General features: G+C 53.6%; 1 protein-coding gene across 1 annotated transcript in view; it reads left to right on the top strand.

Annotated features, from left to right (window-relative positions):
* Positions 1 to 25,000, top strand: part of LOC115127223 (ventricular zone-expressed PH domain-containing protein-like) — a 295,573-nt gene that overhangs the window by 162,509 nt on the left and 108,064 nt on the right. Inside the window, exons 9-11 of the mRNA XM_065000549.1 lie at positions 1,193 to 1,242; positions 1,303 to 1,552; positions 4,889 to 5,271. Of these exons, the coding sequence (XP_064856621.1) occupies positions 1,193 to 1,242; positions 1,303 to 1,552; positions 4,889 to 5,271 (683 nt within the window). The remainder of the gene's footprint in view (positions 1 to 1,192; positions 1,243 to 1,302; positions 1,553 to 4,888; positions 5,272 to 25,000) is intronic.

Genomic DNA, 25,000 nt, shown 5'->3' on the forward strand with positions numbered 1-25,000 from the left:
GTTTGATTTATTTAAAAAATAATCCGTGTTTTCGGTTTCGGTTTTTGATGATCAATGCACTATGTGGGTTGAATAACAACGCAGAATAAAACTAAATATTTATGTGATGATTTATTTGATGACTATATTACTTAATTCCAAATCATCATCTCATCTCTACAGAGGGACTGCGTATGTTGACTGACAAAATCACTATTTTAGTAGTTCTTCAAATGTAAATAAGGCTTTTACGATGGCTGAATACCAACTATCAATCACTTTGATCAGGTATTTTCAGGTAGAGATCTCTGGCGAAGCAGCTGCTCCCTCTCTCTCTCTGTGTCCCAGACTAACTTAATGTAGCAGGCGGAAAATAAACACACAGACCGGACAGGTAGACGCTCAATGCATTATGTTAGTTTTCTGTTGTTAAACTAAGTAGAATATTGACCTGTTGGAAACCACAACTGCCTACTATGTCTGGTTATCTCTACAGAAACCGAAACTGAAACTGAACCGCACGAGTGTATTTCTGTGTGCGTGTGCGTGCGTGCGTGTGTGTGTGTGTGCGTGCGTGCGTGCGTGCGTGTGTGTGTGTGTGTTTTGGTTCTGGGAATGATAAAACACATTGCCTGGTCCAGGAACGTCATGTATCAGTGGCTTCCAGGAGCTTTTGATCTCTCTCTCTCTGGAAAATAAAGACTGGGAGAAATGTGGGAGGACTTATTAGGAATAGATCAGAGGAGACGAAGAGAGAGGAAAGATAGGGCAGTTGAAAGTGTTCTGTCAGCAGATGAGTGGAGTGGTTGACATGGTTAGATAGAGTGGCCTCTACCCTGTTCTCTCTCTCCTTCTCTCTGTGTTTGTGTGTGTGTGTGTGTGTGTGTGTGTGTGTGTGTGTGTGTGTGTGTGTGTGTGTGTGTGTGTGTGTGTGTGTGTGTGTGAGGTTTGTGTGAGAGGGTTTTGAAATATGTCCAGAGGTGTGGTAGTCTGCCCAGTTCTCTCAGGTCCGATCTGTCTCTGCTGCATTCCAGCCCAGCACCAGTCCTATCCGGTCTAGTGTGTGTGTGTTTGTATGTGTGTGTGTGTGTGTTTGTGTGTGTGTGTGACACAGAGTGAGAGAAAGAGAGAGAGAGAGAGAGAGAGAGAGAGAGAAAACACTGGCTAAGACAAGTTTGTTACTTTACACATCTCCCCTCTCTGCATGTTTCAGGTTTGAAGAGGAATCAGAAGGCCCTCCTTCCCCTTGTATCTCAGAGGCCAGTGGGGGTGCGGGGGGGTGTGGAGGGGGATCAGAAGGCCCTCCTTCCCCTTGTATCTCAGAGGCCAGTGGGGGTGCGGGGGGGTGTGGAGGGGGATCAGAAGGCCCTCCTTCCCCTTGTATCTCAGAGGCCAGTGTGTGTGGGGGTGCGGGGGGGTGTGGAGGGGGATCAGAGCAGCGACTGCAGGTGAAGATCCAGGCATTTGAGGAGAAGATGGGGGAGGAGGGGGGAGAGGGGTCACCTACACCCCAACGCAGAAACAGCATGGGACAAGCCACTAGAGAGAAACACAGAGAGATGAGGTTTAACAGGTGAGTCTATAGCAACACATTTACCAATCAGATTTAACAGGTGAGTCTATAACAACAGACTTAACTATCAGATCTGTTTTATCTGTCTTTGTGATTGTCTCCACCCCTTCCAGTTGTCGCCCATCTTCCCCATTATCCCCAGTGTATTTATACCTGTGTTCTCTGTTTGTCTGTTGTCAGTTCATCTTGTTTGTCAAGTCGACCAGCGTTATTGTGTCTCAGCTCCTGCTTTTCCCAGTCTCTCTTTTTCTCTGCCTCCTGGTTTTGAGCCTTGCCTGTCCTGACTCTGAGCCCATCTGCCTGACCACTCTGCCTTCCCCTGACCCTGAGCCTGCCGACCGGTACCTGTGCCCCAAGTCTGGATTATTGACCTTTGCCTACCCTGACCCTGAGCCTGCCTGCTGTCCAGTACCGTTGCCAGACCTCTGGTTTACTGACCCCTGCCTGCCCTCCAGTACCTTTGCTGACCCTGAGCCTGCCTGCCCTCCAGTACCTTTGCCCACCCTAACCCTGAGCCTGCCTGCCCTCCAGTACCTTTGCCCACCCTGACCCTGAGCCTGCCTGCCCTCCGTACCGTTGCCCCACCTCTGGTTTACTGACCCCAGCCTGCCCTCCGGTACCGTTGCCCCACCTCTGGTTTACTGACCCCAGCCTGCCCTCCGGTACCGTTGCCCCACCTCTGGTTTACTGACCCCAGCCTGCCCTCCGTTGCCCCACCTCTGGTTTACTGACCCCAGCCTCTGGTTTACTGGTTTACTGACCCCAGCCTGCCCTCCGGTACCGTTGCCCCACCTCTGGTTTACTGACCCCTGCCTGCCTTAACCTGTCTTTTGCCTGCTCCTGTTGGATTATTAAAACTTTGTTAATTCATTCGTGGTCTGCATCTGGGTCTTACCTTCATACCTGATAGTACAAACTGGCCATGACTGACCCAGCAGACCCGGGCCAGCTGAGCAACACCATCTCCTCCCAAGGAGCCTCCATTGGTAGGCACGAGTAATTGCTTCGTGGGCTGATGGAGGGGATCCAAACGTTGGCTGAGCGCCATGACCGGGCGCTGGACATGCTGCTGGAGCAATTCCGTGGGTTGTCTGGGGGGGAGCCTGCCACGGTGGTAACCCCACCGCCCCGCAGTAACTCGGCGGTTAGCAGCGCCGCCCCAACGGCCACTCCACCTTCCCAAGAGCCCCGTTTACCTCCCCCGGAATGCTTTAATGGAGAGGCGACCACCTGTCGGACGTTTTTAGCTCAGTGTGTCCTGAATTTCAAGCTTCAGCCCTCCTCCTTCCCCTCGGATGGCTCCAAGATAGCCTATGTCATCACGCTGATGTCTGGGAGGGCTCTCACTTGGGCTACCACCGTATAGTGAACAACAGCCGGCCATGTGTGTGAGTCTGGAGGGGTTCGTGGGAGAGGTGAGGATCGGTTTTGATGCCCCGTTCTCCGGGAGAGAAGCTAATGTGGCCGACTATGCGTTGGATTTCCGCACTTTGGCATCGGAGAGTGGGTGGAACCAGGAAGCACTTTGGCATCGGAGAGTGGGTGGAACCAGGAAGCACTTTGGCATCGGAGAGTGGGTGGAACCAGGAAGCACTTTGGCATCGGAGAGTGGGTGGAACCAGGAAGCACTTTGGCATCGGAGAGTGGGTGGAACCAGGAAGCACTTTGGCATCGGAGAGTGGGTGGAACCAGGAAGCACTTTGGCATCGGAGAGTGGGTGGAACCAGGAAGCACTTTGGCATCGGAGAGTGGGTGGAACCAGGAAGCACTTTGGCATCGGAGAGTGGGTGGAACCAGGAAGCACTTTGGCAGCGGAGAGTGGGTGGAACCAGGAAGCACTTTGGAATCGGAGAGTGGGTGGAACCAGGAAGCACTTTGGCAGCGGAGAGTGGGTGGAACCAGGAAGCACTTTGGCAGCGGAGAGTGGGTGGAACCAGGAAGCACTTTGGCATCGGAGAGTTAGCGGAACCAGGAAGCACTTTGGCATCGGAGAGTGGGTGGAACCAGGAAGCACTTTGGCATCGGAGAGTGGGTGGAACCAGGAAGCACTTTGGCCTCGGAGAGTGGGTGGAACCAGGAAGCAGGCATGGAGGTGTGGAACCAGGAAGCACTTTGGCATCGGAGAGTGGGTGGAACCAGGAAGCACTTTGGCCTCGGAGAGTGGGTGGAACCAGGAAGCACTTTGGCATCGGAGAGTGGGTGGAACCAGGAAGCACTTTGGCATCGGAGAGTGGGTGGAACCAGGAAGCACTTTGGCATCGGGAGAACCAGGAAGCACTGGGTGGAACCAGGAAGCACTTTGGAATCGGAGAGTGGGTGGAACCAGGAAGCACTTTGGCAGCGGAGAGTGGGTGAAACCAGGAAGTACTTTGGCAGCGGAGAGTGGGTGGAACCAGGAAGCACTTTGGCATCGGAGAGTGGGTGGAACCAGGAAGCACTTTGGCATCGGAGAGTGGGTGGAACCAGGAAGCCCTGTTTGACATGTCCCTGCACAGCGTCTCGGAGGAGGTTAAGGACGAGCTTGCTACCCACGGATCTTGACTCCCTCATCGCTTTGACCATCCGCGGCGATGTGCGATTGCGGGAATGACGGATGGAGAGGAATATCGCACGTACAAGGATTCCACCTCGCCTCCAAGTCATCCCGGAAGTCCCCGACGGTCCCGTGTGTCCTCTTGCCCACTACAAGACCAGGCGTACCGGTAGGAGCGAGTACTCTGGTGATATGGCCATATGGAGAACTTTTCTGCTTCCCTTACTCACACCCCTTTTCATGTCATTCTGCAGTGGGGAAACCAGTCCAAATCTCTCCGGGTCCTCATTGACTCAGGTGCCGATGAGAGCTTTTTGGGCGCCACACTGGCTTCTGAACATCCCCACTCCCATGGATGTTAGATCGCTAGACGGGCGCTCTTAAGGTCGGGTCACCCATAACCCCACTCCCATCAACCTACGTGTGTCAGGGAATCACAGTGAGACCATTCAATTCCTGCTCATCAAGTCCCCCGAGATTCCCGTGGAAAAAACAACTTATTTATGTAGTACTAATTCACTCTCTCCCACGTAACACTGTGTGGCATAAATGAATGTAAGTGTCTTACAGGTTAACATCACTTCTAAATGTCTTCTATAAGCTGTTACAGTATACTACATCACCTTATGAATATGTTGTGACCGTGGTTCTACACCTGCAATGCTTGCTGTTTGGGGTTTTAGGATGGGTTACTGTACAGCACTTTGTGACATCAGCTGATGTAAAAATAACTTTACAAATACATTTGATTGATTTGATTGATTACACCATAAGCGAGGTTGGTGTGTGTGTGTCTTCTTCAGGTCAAAGAGTCTGGCTCTGCAAGCCGTGAGGTCACGGTCCATCAACTCTGACAGCGGTCAGGATGGAGAAGGGGTGGAGCTAACATCTGACGCATTCCTCTCAGAATCCCCACCCAATCAGCAAACAGAAGCCTTAGATACCTCTCCCACTGAGAGGAAACTAACCAATGAGAACTCCCTGTCTCCCTCCACCCCTCCAGCCCCGCCCCGTGAGGAACAGAGGGATGGACAGGGAGAGGGGGAAGGAGGGAGAGGAGGAGGAATAGGAGAGGGGAAAGAGGACAAGCTGTACAGCCACCTGAGGGACAACATGGAGAAGATCAAAGAGTTCTGTTCTGAGATGGTTCAACAGATCCCCATACCAGAGCACTGTGTCATAGAAGGTACCCTGCTATTAATCAAATCAAATCAAAATGTTACATTCTCCGAATACAATACTTACAGTGAAAGCCCTTTAAACCCATATTTACTTTAAGAAGTTAAGAAGAAACACGTGTTGAGTAAAAAATAGATAAGTACATTTTTTTTTACATTTGATGAACTGTTCAGGAGTCTTATGGCTTGGGGGTAGAAGCTCATTACCCCCCCATTACCAGTTCATTACCTACCAATTACCTGCTCAATACCCTGCCACTACTAGCTCATTAGACTGCCATTACCAGTTCATTACCCTGCTATTGACATTACACTGCTATTGATAATACCCTGCTATTGACAGCTCATTACACTGCCATTACCAGCTCATCACCCTGACGTTATCAGCCCATTACCCTCCCAAATTGTGGGTGGATGGTAGGCCTCTTACTTGCCTTGCATGTTTGTAGCTGTCTGGCTGGTGTTGGTGAGCTAGGAGAGGCAGGAAGCAGAGATGGTTGGAGCTGTCTGGCTGGTATTGGTGAGCTAGGAGAGGCAGGAAGCAGAGATGGTTGGAGCTGTCTGGCTGATGTTGGTGAGCAGGGAGAGGCAGGAAGCAGAGATGGTTGGAGCTGTCTGGCTGGTGTTGGTGAGCTAGGAGAGGCAGGAAGCAGAGATGTTTGTAGCTGTCTGGCTGGTATTGGTGAGCTAGGAGAGGCAGGAAGCAGAGATGGTTGGAGCTGTCTGGCTGATGTTGGTGAGCTAGGAGAGGCAGGAAGCAGAGATGGTTGGAGCTGTCTGGCTGGTGTTGGTGAGCTAGGACAGGCAGGAAGCAGAGATGGTTGGAGCTGTCTGGCTGGTGATGGTGAGCTAGGAGAGGCAGGAAGCAGAGATGGTTGGAGCTGTCTGGCTGGTGTTGGTGAGCTAGGAGAGGCAGGAAGCAGAGATGGTTGGAGCTGTCTGGCTGGTGTTGGTGAGCTAGGACAGGCAGGAAGCAGAGATGGTTGGAGCTGTCTGGCTGGTGTTGGTGAGCTAGGAGAGGCAGGAAGCAGAGATGGTTGGAGCTGTCTGGCTGATGTTGGTGAGCAGGGAGAGGCAGGAAGCAGAGATGGTTAGAGCTGTCTGGCTGATATTGGTGAGCAGGGAGAGGCAGGAAGCAGAGATGGTTGGAGCTGTCTGGCTGATGTTGGTGAGCTAGGAGAGGCAGGAAACAGAGATGGTTGGAGCTGTCTGGCTGATGTTGTTGAGCTAGGAGAGGCAGGAAGCAGAGATGGTTGGAGCTGTCTGGCTGATGTTGGTGAGCTAGGAGAGGCAGGAAGCAGAGATGGTTGGAGCAGTCTGGCTGATGTTGGTGAGCTAGGACAGGCAGGAAGCAGAGATGGTTGGAGCTGTCTGGCTGGTGTTGGTGAGCAGGGAGAGGCAGGAAGCAGAGATGGTTAGAGCTGTCTGGCTGGTATTGGTGAGCTAGGAGAGGCAGGAAACAGAGATGGTTAGAGCTGTCTGGCTGATGTTGGTGAGCAGGGAGAGGCAGGAAGCAGAGATGGTTGGAGCTGTCTGGCTGGTATTGGTGAGCAGGGAGAGGCAGGAAGCAGAGATGGTTAGAGCTGTCTGGCTGGTATTGGTGAGCAGGGAGAGGCAGGAAGCAGAGATGGTTGGAGCTGTCTGGCTGATGTTGGTGAGCTAGGACAGGCAGGAAGCAGAGATGGTTAGAGCTGTCTGGCTGGTATTGGTGAGCAGGGAGAGGCAGGAAGCAGAGATGGTTGGAGCTGTCTGGCTGATGTTGGTGAGCTAGGACAGGCAGGAAGCAGAGATGGTTGGAGCTGTCTGGCTGATGTTGGTGAGCAGGGAGAGGCAGGAAGCAGAGATGGTTGGAGCTGTCTGGCTGGTATTGGTGAGCTAGGAGAGGCAGGAAACAGAGATGGTTGGAGCTGTCTGGCTGGTATTGGTGAGCTAGGAGAGGCAGGAAACAGAGATGGTTGGAGCTGTCTGGCTGATGTTGGTGAGCTAGGAGAGGCAGGAAGCAGAGATGGTTGGAGCTGTCTAGCTGGTATTGGTGAGCTAGGAGAGGCAGGAAACAGAGATGATTGGAGCTGTCTGGCTGATGTTGGTGAGCTAGGAGAGGCAGGAAGCAGAGATGGTTGGAGCTGTCTGGCTGGTATTGGTGAGCTAGGAGAGGCAGGAAGCAGAGATGGTTGGAGCTGTCTGGCTGGTGTTGGTGAGCTAGGAGAGGCAGGAAGCAGAGATGGTTGGAGCTGCCTGGCTGGTATTGGTGAGCAGGGAGAGGCAGGAAGCAGAGATGGTTGGAGCTGTCTGGCTGGTATTGGTGAGCTAGGAGAGGCAGGAAGCAGAGATGGTTGGAGCTGCCTGGCTGGTATTGGTGAGCAGGGAGAGGCAGGAAGTAGAAGATCCAGTGCATAGTTTTTATTTTAGTTTTTTTGGAGCAGGTGCAAATATTTACAATGTATTCAAATCATCCAATAAGGTGCTGGACAGTCTGACTAGCCTCTAGGACTCAGAACAACCCTCGCTAACCCCTGCAGAGCCAGGCAGCCAACTTCAACTTCCATAAAGATCCACACCTGAACATATATACCCTGGCAGAGACCAGGTGACAGGAAACACTCGTAGTAATAGATAGCACAAAGCCAATAAACACTTAGCGAAGTTAACAACTCTACAATAACACTTTAGATGCTATAATCTGTACGATACCAAAATCTATAGAATACTGTTAAAGAACTGGACTAGAGCAGAAACTCTTCTCCCCCTAATTAGTACGTGAATGAATGCTCAGACCATGGTCACCTGCGCTTGGTGGCCACGCCCCTCCAAATGCTACAACACATCTCACACAAACGTTTGTAAGTTCTGCTTTAGAATAGCATCATAACTAACAAACTTTCTGATTTACTTCTCACGTCTTCTGTCGTTTATAGTCAATGTGTAGAAATGATTTAAATAACACCAACAGCGCATACTGAAATTTGCACTTTGGCGTATATGTTTTTAAGGACCTCAGATATGGCCACTCCTCCCCTCCCACTTGCAGCGTAGCTCATTGCAAGCTCATATAAGACAGGTCAATTACTAATCCTCCCACTTGGGATTTGAAAATGGTTGAGCACCGTCTTTAACATGTCAAAATGGCAAACAAGCGTGTGTTTGACGATATTAGAGCCCGTATGTCTAGGACAGAGGACAGAGAGCTGAGAGCTGAGAGCTGACAGAGCTGTTCAGAGCTGACAGAGAAACTTCAGTGTGCCTTGGTATGGATTCTACTATTTTGGAGGGATACGACACCATCCTTTTAAATTTTATTTATTTAACGAGGCAAGTCAGTTTAGAATAAATTCTTATTTTCAATGACAGCCTAGGAACAGTGGGTTAACTGTGTTTTTCAGGGGCAGAACGACATATTTGGATCTTGTCAGCTCGGGGATTTGAACTTGCAACTTTTCGGTTCCCTAGCCCAACACTCTAACCACTAGGCTACCCTGCCGGCCTCATCCTTCCATGTTTTGTCGATGGTGGTGGAAAACGCTGTCTCGGGCGCCGCTTCAGAGTCTCCCATAAGTGTTCAATTGGTTTGAGATGGAGTGACAGTAGCACCTGTTTTCAATGTTCTTTGTGCCCCTCATTTACTCAAGTGTTTCCTTTATTTTGACAGTTACCTTTACGTCTGAAAGAAGGAGCGCCGGCAATGTGTTTTTATTTAAGGATTTGTCTCTAAATGAAAAGTCTGATCGGGTACAGTACATCATGATGTTCACACACATTATCATGATGTTCACACACATTATCATGATGTTCACACACATTATCTGATCGGTACAGTACATCATGATGTTCACACACATTATCATGATGTTCACACACATTATCTGATCGGTACAGTACATCATGATGTTCACACACATTATCATGATGTTCACACACATTATCTGATCGGTACAGTACATCATGATGTTCACACACATTATCTGATCGGTACAGTACATCATGATGTTCACACACATTATCTGATCGGTACAGTACATCATGATGTTCACACACATTATCTGATCGGTACAGTACATCATGATGTTCACACACATTATCTGATCGGTACAGTACATCATGATGTTCACACACATTATCATAATGTTCACACACATTATCATGATGTTCATACACATTATCATGATGTTCACACACATTATCTGATCGGTACAGTACATCATGATGTTCACACACATTATCATAATGTTCACACACATTAATGTGATGTTCACACACATTATCATGATGTTCACACACGTTATCATGATGTTCACACACATTATCTGATCGGTACAGTACATCATGATGTTCACACACATTATCATGATGTTCACACACATTATCTGATCGGTACAGTACATAATGATGTTCACACACATTATCATAATGTTCACACACATTATCATGATGTTCACACACGTTATCATGATGTTCACACACATTATCTGATCGGTACAGTACATCATGATGTTCATACACATTATCAATGTTCACACACATTATCTGATCGGTACAGTACATCATGATGTTCATACACATTATCAATGTTCACACACATTATCTGATCGGTACAGTACATCATGATGTTCACACACATTATCTGATCGGGTACAGTGCATCATGATGTTCACACACATTATCATGATGTTCACACACATTATCTGATCGGTACAGTACATCATGATGTTCACACACATTATCTGATCGGTACAGTACATAATGATGTTCACACACATTATCATGATGTTCACACACATTATCATGATGTTCACACACATTATCATGATGTTCACACACATTATCATGATGTTCACACACATTATCATGATTCACACACATCATCTGATCAGTGATCATGATGGTAATGGATTCGATCGTTATGTAACACTGAGCAGTACAGTACACACACACACACACACACACACACACACACACACACACACACACACACACACACACACACACACACACACACAGTACAATACAATACACAGAGACAGTGTAAAGCAATCTGTGCCAACTCAGCTGTACAGGATGTGGTTACTCAAGGAGTCAACACACACACACACACACACACACACACACACACACACACACACACATTCTGTTTCCCAACAGAGTGTGAGGGGGCTTAAGGTGTGATTAGTGTCTCCTAGAGGAGGTCTGTGTTTTGACAAGGGCAGTGGAAGGGAAATAATTCATGCTGAACCCTGACCCGACCCACACCCTAACACACACACACACACATTGTGTAATCCCCCCCACACACCCCACCTACACACTCACACACCTTCTCTCGCCCCCTCCATCTCCCCTACAGAGCTCAGACATGCCTGTAGTAACAGAGATACCAATGAATTGATGTATTTCAGTCACTAGAAGGTGATGTTGAAAAATAAAACTAAGAGCCGAAAAATTCATAAAGGAGCATAATTGCAGACATGAATGAAATGAATGAATGTGCAGGTCTGCAGTAAATGTTGTGGCCGGCCGGGCTGCTGTATGTATGTAATGTTGTACTATTTAATTATGACTTATACAGAGTCCAGTCTGACCAGAAAAGGATGAGGGTTGAGGGTTAAAACAGTCTGCCTCTCCTTCTGGGGGTACAGACTCAGGGTCAGCAGCCCCAAATAAAACACCCTACCTATCTACCCCAGTCCAATCTACCCCAGTCCAATCTACCCCAGTCCATTCTACCCCAGTCCAATCTACCCCAGTCCATTCTACCCCAGTCCAATCTACCCCAGTCCAATCTACCCCAGTCCAATCTACCCCAGTCCAATCTACCCCAGTCCAATCTACCCCAGTCCATTCTACCCCAGTCCAATCTACCCCAGTCCAATCTACCCCAGTCCAATCTACCCCAGTCCATTCTACCCCAGTCCATTCTACCCCAGTCCATTCTACCCCAGTCCAGTCTACCCCAGTCCATTCTACCCCAGTCCATTCTACTCCCTCCATCTGTAAAGTAGGCCAGAGTGAGGCCCAGCTAGTCCCTGTCTTCTTCCTGTCTCTCCCTGGGTTAACAGTCCCTGTCTCTCCCTCTCCCTGGGTTAACAGTCCCTGTCTCTCCCTGTAGAGCCCTGGGTTAACAGTCCCTGTCTCTCCCAGGGTTAACAGTCCCTGTCTCTCCCAGGGTTAACAGTCCCTGTCTCTCCCAGGGTTAACAGTCCCTGTCTCTCCCAGGGCTAACAGTCCCTGTCTCTCCCTGGGTTAACAGTCCCTGTCTCTCCCAGGGTTAACAGTCCCTGTCTCTCCCAGGGTTAACAGTCCCTGTCTCTCCCAGGGCTAACAGTCCCTGTCTCTCCCTGGGTTAACAGTCCCTGTCTCTCCCAGGGTTAACAGTCCCTGTCTCTCCCAGGGTTAACAGTCCCTGTCTCTCCCAGGGTTAACAGTCCCTGTCTCTCCCAGGGCTAACAGTCCCTGTCTCTCCCAGGGTTAACAGTCCCTGTCTATCCCAGGGTTAACAGTCCCTGTCTCTCCCTGGGTTAACAGTCGTTGTCTCTCCCTGGGTTAACAGTCACTGTCTCTCTCTGGGTTAACAGTCCCTGTCTCTCCCTGGGTTAACAGTCGCTGTCTCTCTCTGGGTTAACAGTCCCTGTCTCTCCCAGGGTTAACAGTCCCTGTCTCTCCCTGGGTTAACAGTCCCTGTCTCTCCCTGTCTCTCCCTAGGTTAACAGTCCCTGTCTCTCCCTGTCTCTCCCTGGGTTAACAGTCGCTGTCTCTCTCTGGGTTAACAGTCTCTGTCTCTCTCTGGGTTAACAGTCCCTGTCTCTCCCTGGGTTAACAGTCGCTGTCTCTCTCTGGGTTAACAGTCCCTGTCTCTCCCTGGGTTAACAGTCCCTGTCTCTCCCTGTCTCTCCCTAGGTTAACAGTCCATGTCTCTCCCTGTCTCTCCCTGTCTCTCCCTGGGTTAACAGTCCCTGTCTCTCCCTGGGTTAACAGTCCCTGTCTCTCCCTGTCTCTCCCTGGGTTAACAGTCCCTGTCTCTCCCTGTCTCTCCCTGGGTTAACAGTCGCTGTCTCTCCCTGTCTCTCCCTGGGTTAACAGTCGCTGTCTCTCCCTGTCTCTCCCTGTCTCTCCCTGGGTTAACAGTCGCTGTCTCTCCCTGTCTCTCCCTGGGTTAACAGTCGCTGTCTCTCCCTGTCTCTCCCTGTCTCTCCCTAGGTTAACAGTCCCTGTCTCTCCCTGTCTCTCCCTGTCTCTCCCTGGGTTAACAGTCGCTGTCTCTCCCTGTCTCTCCCTGGGTTAACAGTCGCTGTCTCTCTCTGTCTCTCCCTGTCTCTCCCTGGGTTAACAGTCCCTGTCTCTCCCTGTCTCTCCCTGTCTCTCCCTGGGTTAACAGTCCCTGTCTCTCCCTGTCTCTCCCTGGGTTAACAGTCGCTGTCTCTCCCTGTCTCTCCCTGTCTCTCCCTGGGTTAACAGTCCCTGTCTCTCCCTGTCTCTCCCTGGGTTAACAGTCGCTGTCTCTCCCTGTCTCTCCCTGTCTCTCCCTGGGTTAACAGTCCCTGTCTCTCCCTGTCTCCCTGTCTCCCTGTCTCTCCCTCCCTGGTTAACAGTCCCTGTCTGTCTCTCCCTGTCTCTCCTCCCTGGGTTAACAGTCCCTGTCTCTCCCTGTCTCTCCCTGTCTCTCCCTGGGTTAACAGTCCCTGTCTCTCCCTGTCTCTCCCTGGGTTAACAGTCCCTGTCTCTCCCTGTCTCTCCCTGTCTCTCCCTGTCTCTCCCTGGGTTAACAGTCCCTGTCTCTCCCTGTCTCTCCCTGTCTCTCCCTGTCTCTCCCTGGGTTAACAGTCCCTGTCTCTCCCTGTCTCTCCCTGGGTTAACAGTCCCTGTCTCTCCCTGTCTCTCCCTGTCTCTCCCTGTCTCTCCCTGTCTCTCCCTGTCTCTCCCTGTCTCTCCCTGGTTAACAGTCCCTGTCTCTCCCTGTCTCTCCCTGGGTTAACAGTCCCTGTCTCTCCCTGTCTCTCCCTGTCTCTCCCTGTCTCTCCCTGGGTTAACAGTCGCTGTCTCTCCCTGTCTCTCCCTGGGTTAACAGTCGCTGTCTCTCCCTGTCTCTCCCTGGGTTAACAGTCCCTGTCTCTCCCTGGGTTAACAGTCGCTGTCTCTCCCTGTCTCTCCCTGTCTCTCCCTGGGTTAACAGTCCCTGTCTCTCCCTGTCTCTCCCTGTCTCTCCCTGTCTCTCCCTGGGTTAACAGTCCCTGTCTCTCCCTGTCTCTCCCTGTCTCTCCCTGGGTTAACAGTCCCTGTCTCTCCCTGTCTCTCCCTGGGTTAACAGTCCCTGTCTCTCCCTGTCTCTCCCTGTCTCTCCCTGTCTCTCCCTGTCTCTCCCTGTCTCTCCCTGGGTTAACAGTCCCTGTCTCTCCCTGTCTCTCCCTGGGTTAACAGTCCCTGTCTCTCCCTGTCTCTCCCTGTCTCTCCCTGTCTCTCCCTGGGTTAACAGTCGCTGTCTCTCCCTGTCTCTCCCTGGGTTAACAGTCCCTGTCTCTCCCTGTCTCTCCCTGGGTTAACAGTCGCTGTCTCTCCCTGGGTTAACAGTCGCTGTCTCTCCCTGTCTCTCCCTGTCTCTCCCTAGGTTAACAGTCCCTGTCTCTCCCTGTCTCTCCCTGTCTCTCCCTGGGTTAACAGTCGCTGTCTCTCCCTGTCTCTCCCTGGGTTAACAGTCGCTGTCTCTCTCTGTCTCTCCCTGTCTCTCCCTGGGTTAACAGTCCCTGTCTCTCCCTGTCTCTCCCTATCTCTCCCTGTCTCTCCCTGTCTCTCCCTGGGTTAACAGTCCCTGTCTCTCCCTGTCTCTCCCTGTCTTAACTCCCTGTCTCTCCCTGTCTCTCCCTGTCTCTCCCTGTCTCTCCCTGGGTTAACAGTCCCTGTCTCTCCCTGTCTCTCCCTGGGTTAACAGTCCCTGTCTCTCCCTGTCTCTCCCTGTCTCTCCCTGGGTTAACAGTCCCTGTCTCTCCCTGTCTCTCCCTGGGTTAACAGTCGCTGTCTCTCCCTGTCTCTCCCTGTCTCTCCCTGGGTTAACAGTCCCTGTCTCTCCCTGTCTCTCCCTGGGTTAACAGTCCTGTCTCTCCCTGTCTCTCCCTGTCTCTCCCTAGGTTAACAGTCCCTGTCTCTCCCTGTCTCTCCCTGTCTCTCCCTGGGTTAACTCCTGTCTGTCTCTCCCTGTCTCTCCCTGGGTTAACAGTCGCTGTCTCTCCTGTCTCTCCCTGTCTCTCCCTGGGTTAACAGTCCCTGTCTCTCCTGTCTCCTGTCTCCCCTGGGTTAACAGTCGCTGTCTGTCTCTCCCTGTCTCTCCCTGGGTTAACAGTCCCTGTCTCTCCCTGTCTCTCCCTGGGTTAACAGTCCCTGTCTCTCCCTGTCTCTCCCTGGGTTAACAGTCCCTGTCTCTCCCTGTCTCTCCCTGGGTTAACAGTCGCTGTCTCTCCCTGTCTCTCTGGGTTAACAGTCCTGTGTCTCTCCCTGTCTCTCCCTGGGTTAACAGTCCCTGTCTCTCCCTGTCTCTCCCTGGTTAACAGTCCCTGTCTCTCCCTGTCTCTCCCTGTCTCTCCCTGGGTTAACAGTCGCTGTCTCTCCCTGTCTCTCCCTGGGTTAACAGTCCTGTCTCTCCCTGTCTCTCCCTGTCTCTCCCTGTCTCTCCCTGTCTCTCCCTGGGTTAACAGTCCCTGTCTCTCCCTGTCTCTCCCTGTCTCTCCCTGGGTTAACAGTCCCTGTCTCTCCCTGTCTCTCCCTGTCTCCCCTGGGTTAACAGTCCTGTCTCTCCCTGTCTCTCCCTGGGTTAACAGTCGCTGTCTCTCTCTGTCTCTCCCTGTCTCTCCCTGGGTTAACAGTCCCTGTCTCTCCCTGTCTCTCCCTGGGTTAACAGTCCCTGTCTCTCCCTGTCTCTCCCTGTCTCTCCCTGTCTCTCCCTGGGTTAACAGTCCCTGTCTCTCCCTGGGTTAACAGTCCCTGTCTCTCCCTGTCTCTCCCTGTCTCTCCCTGTCTCTCCCTGGGTTAACAGTCCCTGTCTCTCCCTGTCTCTCCCTGGGTTAACAGTCCTGTCTCTCCCTGTCTCTCCCTGGGTTAACAGTCGCTGTCTCTCCCTGTCTCTCCTGGGTTAACAGTCCCTGTCTCTCCCTGTCTCTCCCTGGGTTAACAGTCCCTGTCTCTCCCTGTCTCTCCCTGGGTTAACAGTCGCTGTCTCTCCCTGTCTCTCCCTGGGTTAACAGTCGCTGTCTCTCCCTGTCTCTCCCTGTCTCTCCCTGGGTTAACAGTCCCTGTCTCTCCCTGTCTCTCCCTGTCTCTCCCTGGGTTAACAGTCCCTGTCTCTCCCTGTCTCTCCTGGGTTAACAGTCCCTGTCTCTCTCTGTCTCTCCCTGTCTCTCCCTGGGTTAACAGTCCCTGTCTCTCCCTGTCTCTCCCTGTCTCTCCCTGGGTTAACAGCCTGTCTCTCCCTGTCTCCCCTGTCTCTCCCTGTCTCTCTGTCTCCCTGGGTTAACAGTCCCTGTCTCTCCCTGTCTCTCCCTGGGTTAACAGTCCCTGTCTCTCCCTCTCTGTCTCCCTGGGTTAACTCCCTGTCTCCCTGTCTCTCCTGGGTTAACAGTCCTGTCTCTCCCTGTCTCTCCCTGGGTTAACAGTCCCTGTCTCTCCCTGTCTCTCCCTGTCTCTCCTGGGTTAACAGTCCCTGTCTCTCCCTGTCTCTCCCTGGGTTAACAGTCCTGTCTCTCCCTGTCTCTCCCTGTCTCTCCCTGGGTTAACAGTCCCTGTCTCTCTCCCTGTCTCTCCCTGGGTTAACTCTCCCTGGGTTAACGCTGTCTCTCCCTGTCTCTCCCTGGGTTAACAGTCCTGTCTCTCCCTGTCTCTCCCTGTCTCTCCCTGGGTTAACAGTCCCTGTCTCTCCCTGTCTCTCCCTGTCTCTCCCTGGGTTAACAGTCCCTGTCTCTCCCTGTCTCTCCCTGGGTTAACAGTCCCTGTCTCTCCCTGTCTCTCCCTGTCTCTCCCTGTCTCTCCCTGTCTCTCCCTGGGTCCCTGTCCCTCTCCCTGTCTCTCCTGGGTTAACAGTCCTGTCTCTCCTGTCTCTCCCTGGGTTAACAGTCCCTGTCTCTCTCCTGTCTCTCCCTGTCTCTCCCTGGGTTAACAGTCCCTGTCTGTCTCTCCCTGTCTCTCCCTGTCTCTCCCTGGGTTAACAGTCCCTGTCTCTCCCTGTCTCTCCCTGGGTTAACAGTCCCTGTCTCTCTCTCCCTGTCTCTCCCCCTGTCTCTCCCTGGGTTAACAGTCCCTGTCTCTCCCTGTCTCTCCCTGGGTTAACAGTCCCTGTCTCTCCCTGTCTCTGTCTCTCCCTGTCTCTGTCTCCCTGTCTCTCCCTGGTCTCTCCCTGTCTCTCCCTGGGTTAACAGTCCCTGTCTCTCCTGTCTCTCCCTGTCTCTCCCTGTCTCTCCCTGGGTTAACAGTCCCTGTCTCTCCCTGTCTCTCCCTGTCTCTCCCTGGGTTAACAGTCCCTGTCTCTCCCTGTCTCTCCCTGTCTCTCCCTGGGTTAACAGTCCCTGTCTCTCCCTGTCTCTCCCTGGGTTAACAGTCGCTGTCTCTCCCTGTCTCTCCCTGTCTCTCCCTGTCTCTCCCTGTCTCTCCCTGTCTCTCCCTGGGTTAACAGTCCCTGTCTCTCCCTGTCTCTCCCTGTCTCTCCCTGGGTTAACAGTCCCTGTCTCTCCCTGTCTCTCCCTGTCTCTCCCTGGGTTAACAGTCCCTGTCTCTCCCTGGGTTAACAGTCCCTGTCTCTCCCTGTCTCTCCCTGTCTCTCCCTGGTTAACAGTCCCTGTCTCTCCCTGTCTCTCCCTGTCTCTCCCTGGGTTAACAGTCGCTGTCTCTCCCTGTCTCTCCCTGTCTAACTCCCTGTCTCTCCCTGTCTCTCCCTGTCTGTCCCTGTCTCTCCCTGTCTCTCCCTGGGTTAACAGTCCCTGTCTCTCCCTGTCTCTCCTGGGTTAACAGTCCCTGTCTCTCCCTGTCTCTCCCTGTCTCTCCCTGTCTAACAGTCCCTGTCTCTCCTGTCTGTCTCTCCTGGGTTAACAGTCCCTGTCTCCCTCCCCTGTCTCTCCCTGGGTTAACAGTCCCTGTCTCTCCCTGTCTCTCCCTGTCTCTCCCTGGGTTAACAGTCCCTGTCTCTCCCTGTCTCTCCCTGGTTAACAGTCCTCCCTGTCTCTCCCTGTCTCTCCCTGGGTTAACAGTCCTGTCTCTCCCTGTCTCTCCCTGGGTTAACAGTCCCTGTCTCTCCCTGTCTCTCCCTGTCTCTCCCTGGGTTAACAGTCCCTGTCTCTCCCTGTCTCTCCCTGTCTCTCCCTGGGTTAACAGTCCCTGTCTCTCCCTGTCTCTCCCTGTCTCTCCCTGTCTCTCCCTGTCTCTCCCTGTCTCTCCCTGGGTTAACAGTCCCTGTCTCTCCCTGTCTCTCCCTGGGTTAACAGTCCCTGTCTCTCCCTGTCTCTCCTGTCTCTCCTGTCTCTCCCTGTCTCTCCCTGTCTCTCCCTGGGTTAACAGTCCCTGTCTCTCCCTGTTAACTCCCTGTCTCTCCCTGGGTTAACAGTCCCTGTCTCTCCCTGTCTCTCCTCTCCCTGGGTTAACAGTCCAGTCTCTCCTGTCTCTCCCTGGGTTAACAGTCCCTGTCTCTCCCTGGGTTAACAGTCCCTGTCTCTCCCTGTCTCTCCCTGTCTCCTGGGTTAACAGTCCTGTCTCTCCCTGTCTGGGTTAACAGTCCCTGTCTCTGTCCCCTGGGTCCCCTGTCTCTCCCTGGGTTAACAGTCTGTCTCCCCTGTCTCTCCCTGTTAACAGTCTCCTGTCTCTCCCTGTCTCTCCCTGGGTTAACAGTCCCTGTCTCTCCCTGTCTCTCCCTGTCTCTCCTCTCCCTGGGTTGTCCCTGTCTCTCCCTGGGTTAACAGTCCCTGTCCCTCTCCTGGGTTAACTCCCTGTCTCTCCCTGGGTTAACAGTCCCTGTCTCTCCCTGTCTCTCCCTGGGTTAACAGTCCCTGTCTCTCCCTGTCTCTCCCTGGGTTAACAGTCCCTGTCTCTCCCTGTCTGGGTTAACAGTCCCTGTCTCTCCCTGTCTCTCCTGTCTCTCCCTGGGTTAACAGTCCCTGTCTCTCCCTGTCTCTCCTGTCTCTCCTGTCTCTCCCTGGGTTAACAGTCCCTGTCTCTCCTGTCTCTCCCTGTCTCTCCCTGGTTAACAGTCCTGTCTCTCCCTGTCTCTCCCTGTCTCTCCCTGTCTCTCCCTGGTTAACAGTCCCTGTCTCTCCTGGGTTAACAGTGTCTCTCCCTGTCTCTCCTGGGTTAACAGTCCTGTCTCTCCCTGTCTAACAGTCCCTCTGTCTCTGTCTCTCCCTGGGTTAACAGTCCCTGTCTCTCCCTGTCTCTCCCTGTCTCTCCCTGGGTTAACAGTCCCTGTCTCTCCCTGTCTCTCCCTGTCTCTCCCTGTCTCTCCCTGTCTCTCCCTGGGTTAACAGTCCCTGTCTCTCCCTGGGTTAACAGTCCCTGTCTCTCCCTGTCTCTCCCTGTCTCTCCCTGGGTTAACAGTCCCTGTCTCTCCCTGTCTCTCCTGTCTCTCCCTGGGTTAACAGTCCCTGTCTCTCCCTGTCTCTCCCTGGGTTAACTCCCTGTCTCTCCCTGGGTTAACAGTCCCTGTCTCTCCTGTCTCTCCCTGGGTTAACAGTCCCTGTCTCTCCCTCCCCCTGTCTCCCTCCTCCCTGTCTCTCCCTGTCTCCCTGGGTTAACAGTCTGTCTCCCTCCCTGGGTTAACAGTCCCTGTCTCTCCCTGTCTCTCCCTGGGTTAACAGTCCCTGTCTCTCCCTGTCTCTCCCTGGGTTAACAGTCCCTGTCTCTCCCTGTCTCTCCCTGTCTCTCCCTGGGTTAACAGTCCCTGTCTCTCCCTGTCTCTCCCTGTCTCTCCCTGTCTCTCCCTGGGTTAACAGTCCCTGTCTGTCTCTCCCTGTCTCTCCCTGTCTCTCCCTGGGTTAACAGTCCCTGTCTCTCCCTGTCTCTCCCTGGGTTAACAGTCCCTGTCTCTCCCTGTCTCTCCCTGTCTCTCCCTGTCTCTCCCTGTCTCTCCCTGGGTTAACAGTCCCTGTCTCTCCCTGTCTCTCCCTGGGTTAACAGTCCCTGTCTCTCCCTGTCTCTCCCTGTTAACTCCCTGTCCTCCCTGTCTCTCCCTCTCCTGGGTTAACAGTCCCTGTCTCTCCCTGTCTCTCCCTGGGTTAACAGTCCTGTCTCTCCCTGTCTCTCCCTGGGTTAACAGTCGCTGTCTCTCCCTGTCTCTCCCTGGGTTAACAGTCGCTGTCTCTCCCTGTCTCTCCCTGTCTCTCCCTGTTAACAGTCTCCCTGTCTCTCCCTGTCTCCCTCCTGTCCTCCCTGTCTCTCCCTGGGTTAACAGTCCCTGTCTCTCCCTGTCTCTCCCTGGGTTAACAGTCCTGTCTCTCCTGTCTCTCCCTGTCTCTCCCTGGGTTAACAGTCCCTGTCTGTCTCTCCCTGTCTCTCCCTGTCTCTCCCTGTCTCTCCCCTGGGTTAACAGTCCCTGTCTCTCCCTGTCTCTCCCTGGGTTAACTCCCTGTCTCTCCCTGTCTCTCCCTGTCTCTCCCTGGGTTAACAGTCCCTGTCTCTCCCTGTCTCTCCCTGGGTTAACAGTCTCCCTGTCTCTCCCTGTCTCTCCCTGGGTCCCTGTCTCTCCCTGTCTCTCCCTGTCTCTCCCTGTCTCCCTGTCTCTCCCTGTCTCTCCCTGTCTCTCCCTGGGTTAACAGTCCCTGTCTCTCCCTGTCTCCCTGTCTCTCCCTGGGTTAACAGTCCCTGTCTCTCCCTGTCTCTCCCTGGGTTAACAGTCCTGTCTCTCCCTGTCTCTCCCTGGGTTAACAGTCCCTGTCTCTCCTGTCTCTCCCTGTCTCTCCCTGGGTTAACAGTCCCTGTCTCTCCCTGTCTCTCCTGTCCCTGTCTCCCTGTCTCTCCCTGTCTCTCCCCCTGTCTCTCCCTGTCTTAACAGTCCCTGTCTCTCCCCTGTCTCTCCCTGGGTTAACTCCCTGTCCTCCCTGTCTCTCCCTGTTAACTCTCCCTGTCTCTCCCTGGTTAACAGTCCCTGTCTCTCCCTGTCTCTCCCTGGGTTAACAGTCCCTGTCTCTCCCTGTCTGTCTCCCTGTCTCTCCCTGGGTTAACAGTCCCTGTCTCTCCCTGTCTCTCCCTGGGTTAACAGTCTGTCTCTCCCTGTCTCTCCCTGTCTCTCCCTGGTTAACAGTCCCTGTCTCTCCCTGTCTGGGTTAACAGTCCCTGTCTCTCCCTGTCTCCCTGTCTCCCCTGTCTCTCCCTGGGTTAACAGTCCCTGTCTCTCCCTGTCTCTCCCTGGGTTAACAGTCCTGTCTCTCCCTGTCTCTCCCTGTCTCTCCCTGGGTTAACTCCTGTCTCTCCCTGTCTCTCCCTGGGTTAACAGTCCCTGTCTCTCCCTGTCTCTCCTCCCTGTCTCTCCCTGGGTTAACAGTCCCTGTCTCTCCCTGTCTCTCCCCCTGGGTTAACAGTCCCTGTCTCTCCTGTCTCTCCCTGTCTCTCCTGGGTTAACAGTCCCTGTCTCTCCTGTCTCCCCTGGGTTAACAGTCCCTGTCTCTCCTGTCTCTCCCTGTCTCTGTCCCCCTGGGTTAACAGTCCCTGTCTCTCCCTGTCTCTCCCTGGGTTAACAGTCCCTGTCTCTCCCTGTTCTCCCTGTCTCTCCCTGGGTTAACAGTCCTGTCTCTCCCTGTCTCTCCCTGGGTTAACAGTCCTGTCTCTCCCTGTCTCTCCCTGTCTCTCCCTGGGTTAACAGTCCCTGTCTCTCCCTGTCTCTCCCTGTTAACTCTCTGTCTCTCCCTGTCTCTCCCTGGGTTAACAGTCCCTGTCTCTCCCTGTCTCTCCCTGTCTCTCCCTGTCTCTCCCCCTGTCTCTCCCTGTTAACAGTCCTGTCTCTCCCTGTCTCTCCCTGGGTTAACAGTCCTGTCTCTCTGTCTCTCTGGGTCTCCCTGTCTCCCTGTCTCCCTGTCTCTCCCTGTCTCTCCCTGGGTTAACTCTCCTGTCTCTCCTGTCTCTCCCTGTCTCTCCCTGGGTTAACAGTCCCTGTCTCCCCTGTCTCTCCCTGGGTTAACAGTCCCTGTCTCTCCCTGTCTCTCCCTGTCTCTCCCCCTGGGTTAACAGTCCCTGTCTCTCCCTGTCTCTCCCTGGTCTCTGTTAACAGTCCCTGTCTGTCTCTCCCCTGTCTCTCCCTGTCTCTCCCTGGGTTAACAGTCCCTGTCTCTCCCCTGTCTCTCCCTGGGTTAACAGTCCCTGTCTCTCCCTGTCTCTCCCTGTCTCTCCTGGGTTAACAGTCCCTGTCTCTCCCTGTCTGTCTCCCTGTCTCTCCTGTCCCTGTCTCTCCCTGTCTCTCCCTGGGTTAACAGTCCCTGTCTCTCCCTGTCTCTCCCTGTCCCCCTGGGTTAACAGTCCCTGTCTCTCCTGTCTCTCCCTGTCTCTCCCTGTCTCTCCCTGGGTTAACAGTCCCTGTCTCTCCCTGTCTCTCCTGGGTTAACAGTCCCTGTCTCTCCCTGTCTCTCCCTGTCTCTCCTGGGTTAACAGTCCCTGTCTCTCCCTGTCTCTCCCTGGGTTAACAGTCCCTGTCTCTCCCTGTCTCTCCTGGGTTAACAGTCCCTGTCTCTCCCTGTCTCTGTCTCTCCCTGGGTTAACAGTCCCTGTCTCTCCCTGTCTCTCCTGTTAACCCTGTCTCTCCCTGTCTCTCCCTGGGTTAACTCCCTGTCTCTCCCTGTCTCTCCCTGGGTTAACAGTCCCTGTCTCTGTCTCCTGTCTCTCCCTGTCTCTCCCTGGGTTAACAGTCCCTGTCTCTCCCTGTCTCTCCCTGGGTTAACAGTCCCTGTCTCTCCCTGTCTCCCTGTCTCTCCCTGTCTCTCCCTGTCTCCCTCTCTCCCTGTCTCTCCCTGGGTTAACAGTCCCTGTCTCTCCCTGTCTCTCCCTGTCTCTCCCTGGTTAACAGTCCCTGTCTCTGTCTCCCTGTCTCTCCCTGTTAACTCCCTGTCTCTGGGTTAACTGTCTCTCCTGTCTCTCTCCTGGGTTAACAGTCCCTGCTCTCCCTGGGTTAACAGTCCCTCCCTGTCCCCCTGTCTCTCCCTGTCTCTCCCTGGGTTAACAGTCCCTGTCTCTCCCTGTCTCTCCCTGTCTCTCCCTGTCTCTCCCTGTCTCTCCCTGGGTTAACAGTCCCTGTCTCTCCCTGTCTCTCCCTGGGTTAACAGTCCCTGTCTCTCCCTGTCTCTCCCTGTCTCTCCCTGGGTTAACAGTCCCTGTCTCTCCCTGGGTTAACAGTCCCTGTCTCTCCCTGTCTCTCCCTGTCTCTCCCTGTCTCTCCCTGTCTCTCCCTGGGTTAACAGTCCCTGTCTCTCCCTGTCTCTCCCTGTCTCTCCTCTCCTGGGTCAGTCTCTGTCTCTCCCTGTCTCTCCCTGGGTTAACAGTCCCTGTCTCTCCCTGTCTCTCCCTGTCTCTCCCTGTCTCTCCCTGGGTTAACAGTCCCTGTCTCTCCCTGTCTCTCCCTGGGTTAACAGTCCCTGTCTCTCCCTGTCTCTCCCTGTCTCTCCCTGGGTTAACTCCCTGTCTGTCTCCCTGTCTCTCTAACAGTCCCTGTCTCTCCCTGTCTCTCCCTGGGTTAACAGTCCCTGTCTCTCCCTGTCTCTCCCTGTCTCTCCCTGTCTCTCCCTGGGTTAACAGTCGCCTGTCTCTCCCTGTCTCTCCCTGGGTTAACAGTCGCTGTCTCTCCCTGTCTCTCCCTGGGTTAACAGTCCCTGTCTCTCCCTGTCTCTCCCTGGGTTAACAGTCGCTGTCTCTCCCTGTCTCTCCCTGTCTCTCCCTGGGTTAACAGTCCCTGTCTCTCCTGGGTTAACTCCTCCCTGTCTCTCCCTGGGTTAACAGTCCCTGTCTCCCCTGTCTCTCCCTGGGTTAACAGTCGCTGTCTCTCCTGTCTCTCCCTGTCTCTCCCTGGGTTAACAGTCCCTGTCTCTCCCTGTCTCTCCCTGGGTTAACAGTCCTGTCCTCCCTGGGTCTCCCTCCCCCTGTCTCTCCCTGTCTCTCCCTGGGTTAACAGTCCCTGTCCTCTCCCCTGTCTCTCCCTGGGTTAACAGTCCCTGTCTCTCCCTGTCTCTCCCTGTCTCTCCCTGTCTCTCCCTGGGTTAACAGTCCCTGTCTCTCCCTGTCTCTCCCTGGGTTAACAGTCCCTGTCTCTCCCTGTCTCTCCCTGGGTTAACAGTCCCTGTCTCTCCCTGTCTCTCCCTGTCTCTCCCTGTCTCTCCCTGGGTTAACAGTCCCTGTCTCTCCCTGTCTGTCTCTGTCCCTGGTCTCTCCCTGTTAACAGTCCCTGTCTCTCCCTCTCTCCCTGTCTCTCCCTGTCTCTCCCTGGTTAACAGTCCCTGTCTCTCCCTGTCTCTCCCTGGGTTAACAGTCCCTGTCTCTCCCTGTCTCTCCCTGTCTCTCCCTGTCTTCCCTGTCTCCTGGGTTAACAGTCCCTGTCTCTCCCTGTCTCTGTCCTCCCTCTGGGGTTAACAGTCCCTGTCTCTCCCTGGGTCTGTCTCTCCCCCTGTCTCTCCCTGGGTTAACAGTCCCTGTCTCTCCTGTCTCTCCCTGGGTTAACAGTCTCTCTCCTGTCTCTCCCTGGGTTAACAGTCCCTGTCTCTCCCTGTCTCTCCCTGGGTTAACAGTCCCTGTCTCTCCCTGTCTCTCCCTGTCTCTCCTGTCTCTCCTGGGTTAACAGTCCCTGTCTCTCCCTGTCTCTCCCTGTCTCTCCCTGTCTCTCCCTGGGTTAACAGTCTCTCCCTGGGTTAACAGTCCCTGTCTCTCCTGTCTCTCCCTGGGTTAACAGTCCCTCCTCTCCTGTCTCTCCTGTCTCTCCTGGGTTAACAGTCCCTGTCTCTCCCTGTCTCTCCCTGGGTTAACAGTCCCTGTCTCTCCCTGTCTCTCCCTGTCCTGTCTCTCCCTGGGTTAACAGTCCCTGTCTCTCCCTGTCTCTCCCTGGGTTAACAGTCCTGTCTCTCCCTGGGTTAACAGTCCCTGTCTCTCCCTGTCTCCCTGTCTCTCCCTGTCTCTCCCTGTCTCTCCCTGTCTCTCCCTGTCTCTCCCTGGGTTAACAGTCCCTGTCTCTCCCTGGGTTAACAGTCCCTGTCTCTCCCTGGGTTAACAGTCCCTGTCTCTCCCTGTCTCTCCCTGTCTCTCCCTGTCTCTCCCTGTCTCTCCCTGGGTTAACAGTCCCTGTCTCTCCCTGTCTCTCCCTGTCTCTCCCTGTCTCTCCCTCTCCCTGTCTCTCCCTGGGTTAACAGTCCCTGTCTCTCCCTGTCTCTCCCTGTCTCTCCCTGTCTCTCCCTGGGTTAACAGTCCCTGTCTCTCCCTGTCTCTCCCTGTCTCTCCCTGTCTCTCCCTGTCTCTCCCTGGGTTAACAGTCCCTGTCTCTCCCTGTCTCTCCCTGTCTCTCCCTGTCTCTCCCTGGGTCTCTCCCTGTCTCTCCCTGTCTCTCCCTGTCTCCCCTGTCTCTCCCTGTCTCTCCCTGTTAACAGTCTCCCCTGTCTCTCCTGTCTCTCCCTGTCTCTCCCTGTCTCTCCCTGTCTTCCCTGTCTCCCTGTCTCAGTCCCTGTCCTCCTGTCTCTCCCTGTCTCTCCCTGGGTTAACAGTCCCTGTCTCTCCCTGTCTCTCCCTGTCTCCCTGTCTCCCTGTCTCTCCCTGTCTAACTCCCTG

This window comes from Oncorhynchus nerka, linkage group LG14, assembly GCF_034236695.1.
Source record: "Oncorhynchus nerka isolate Pitt River linkage group LG14, Oner_Uvic_2.0, whole genome shotgun sequence".
Classification (NCBI taxonomy): Eukaryota; Metazoa; Chordata; class Actinopteri; order Salmoniformes; family Salmonidae; genus Oncorhynchus; species Oncorhynchus nerka.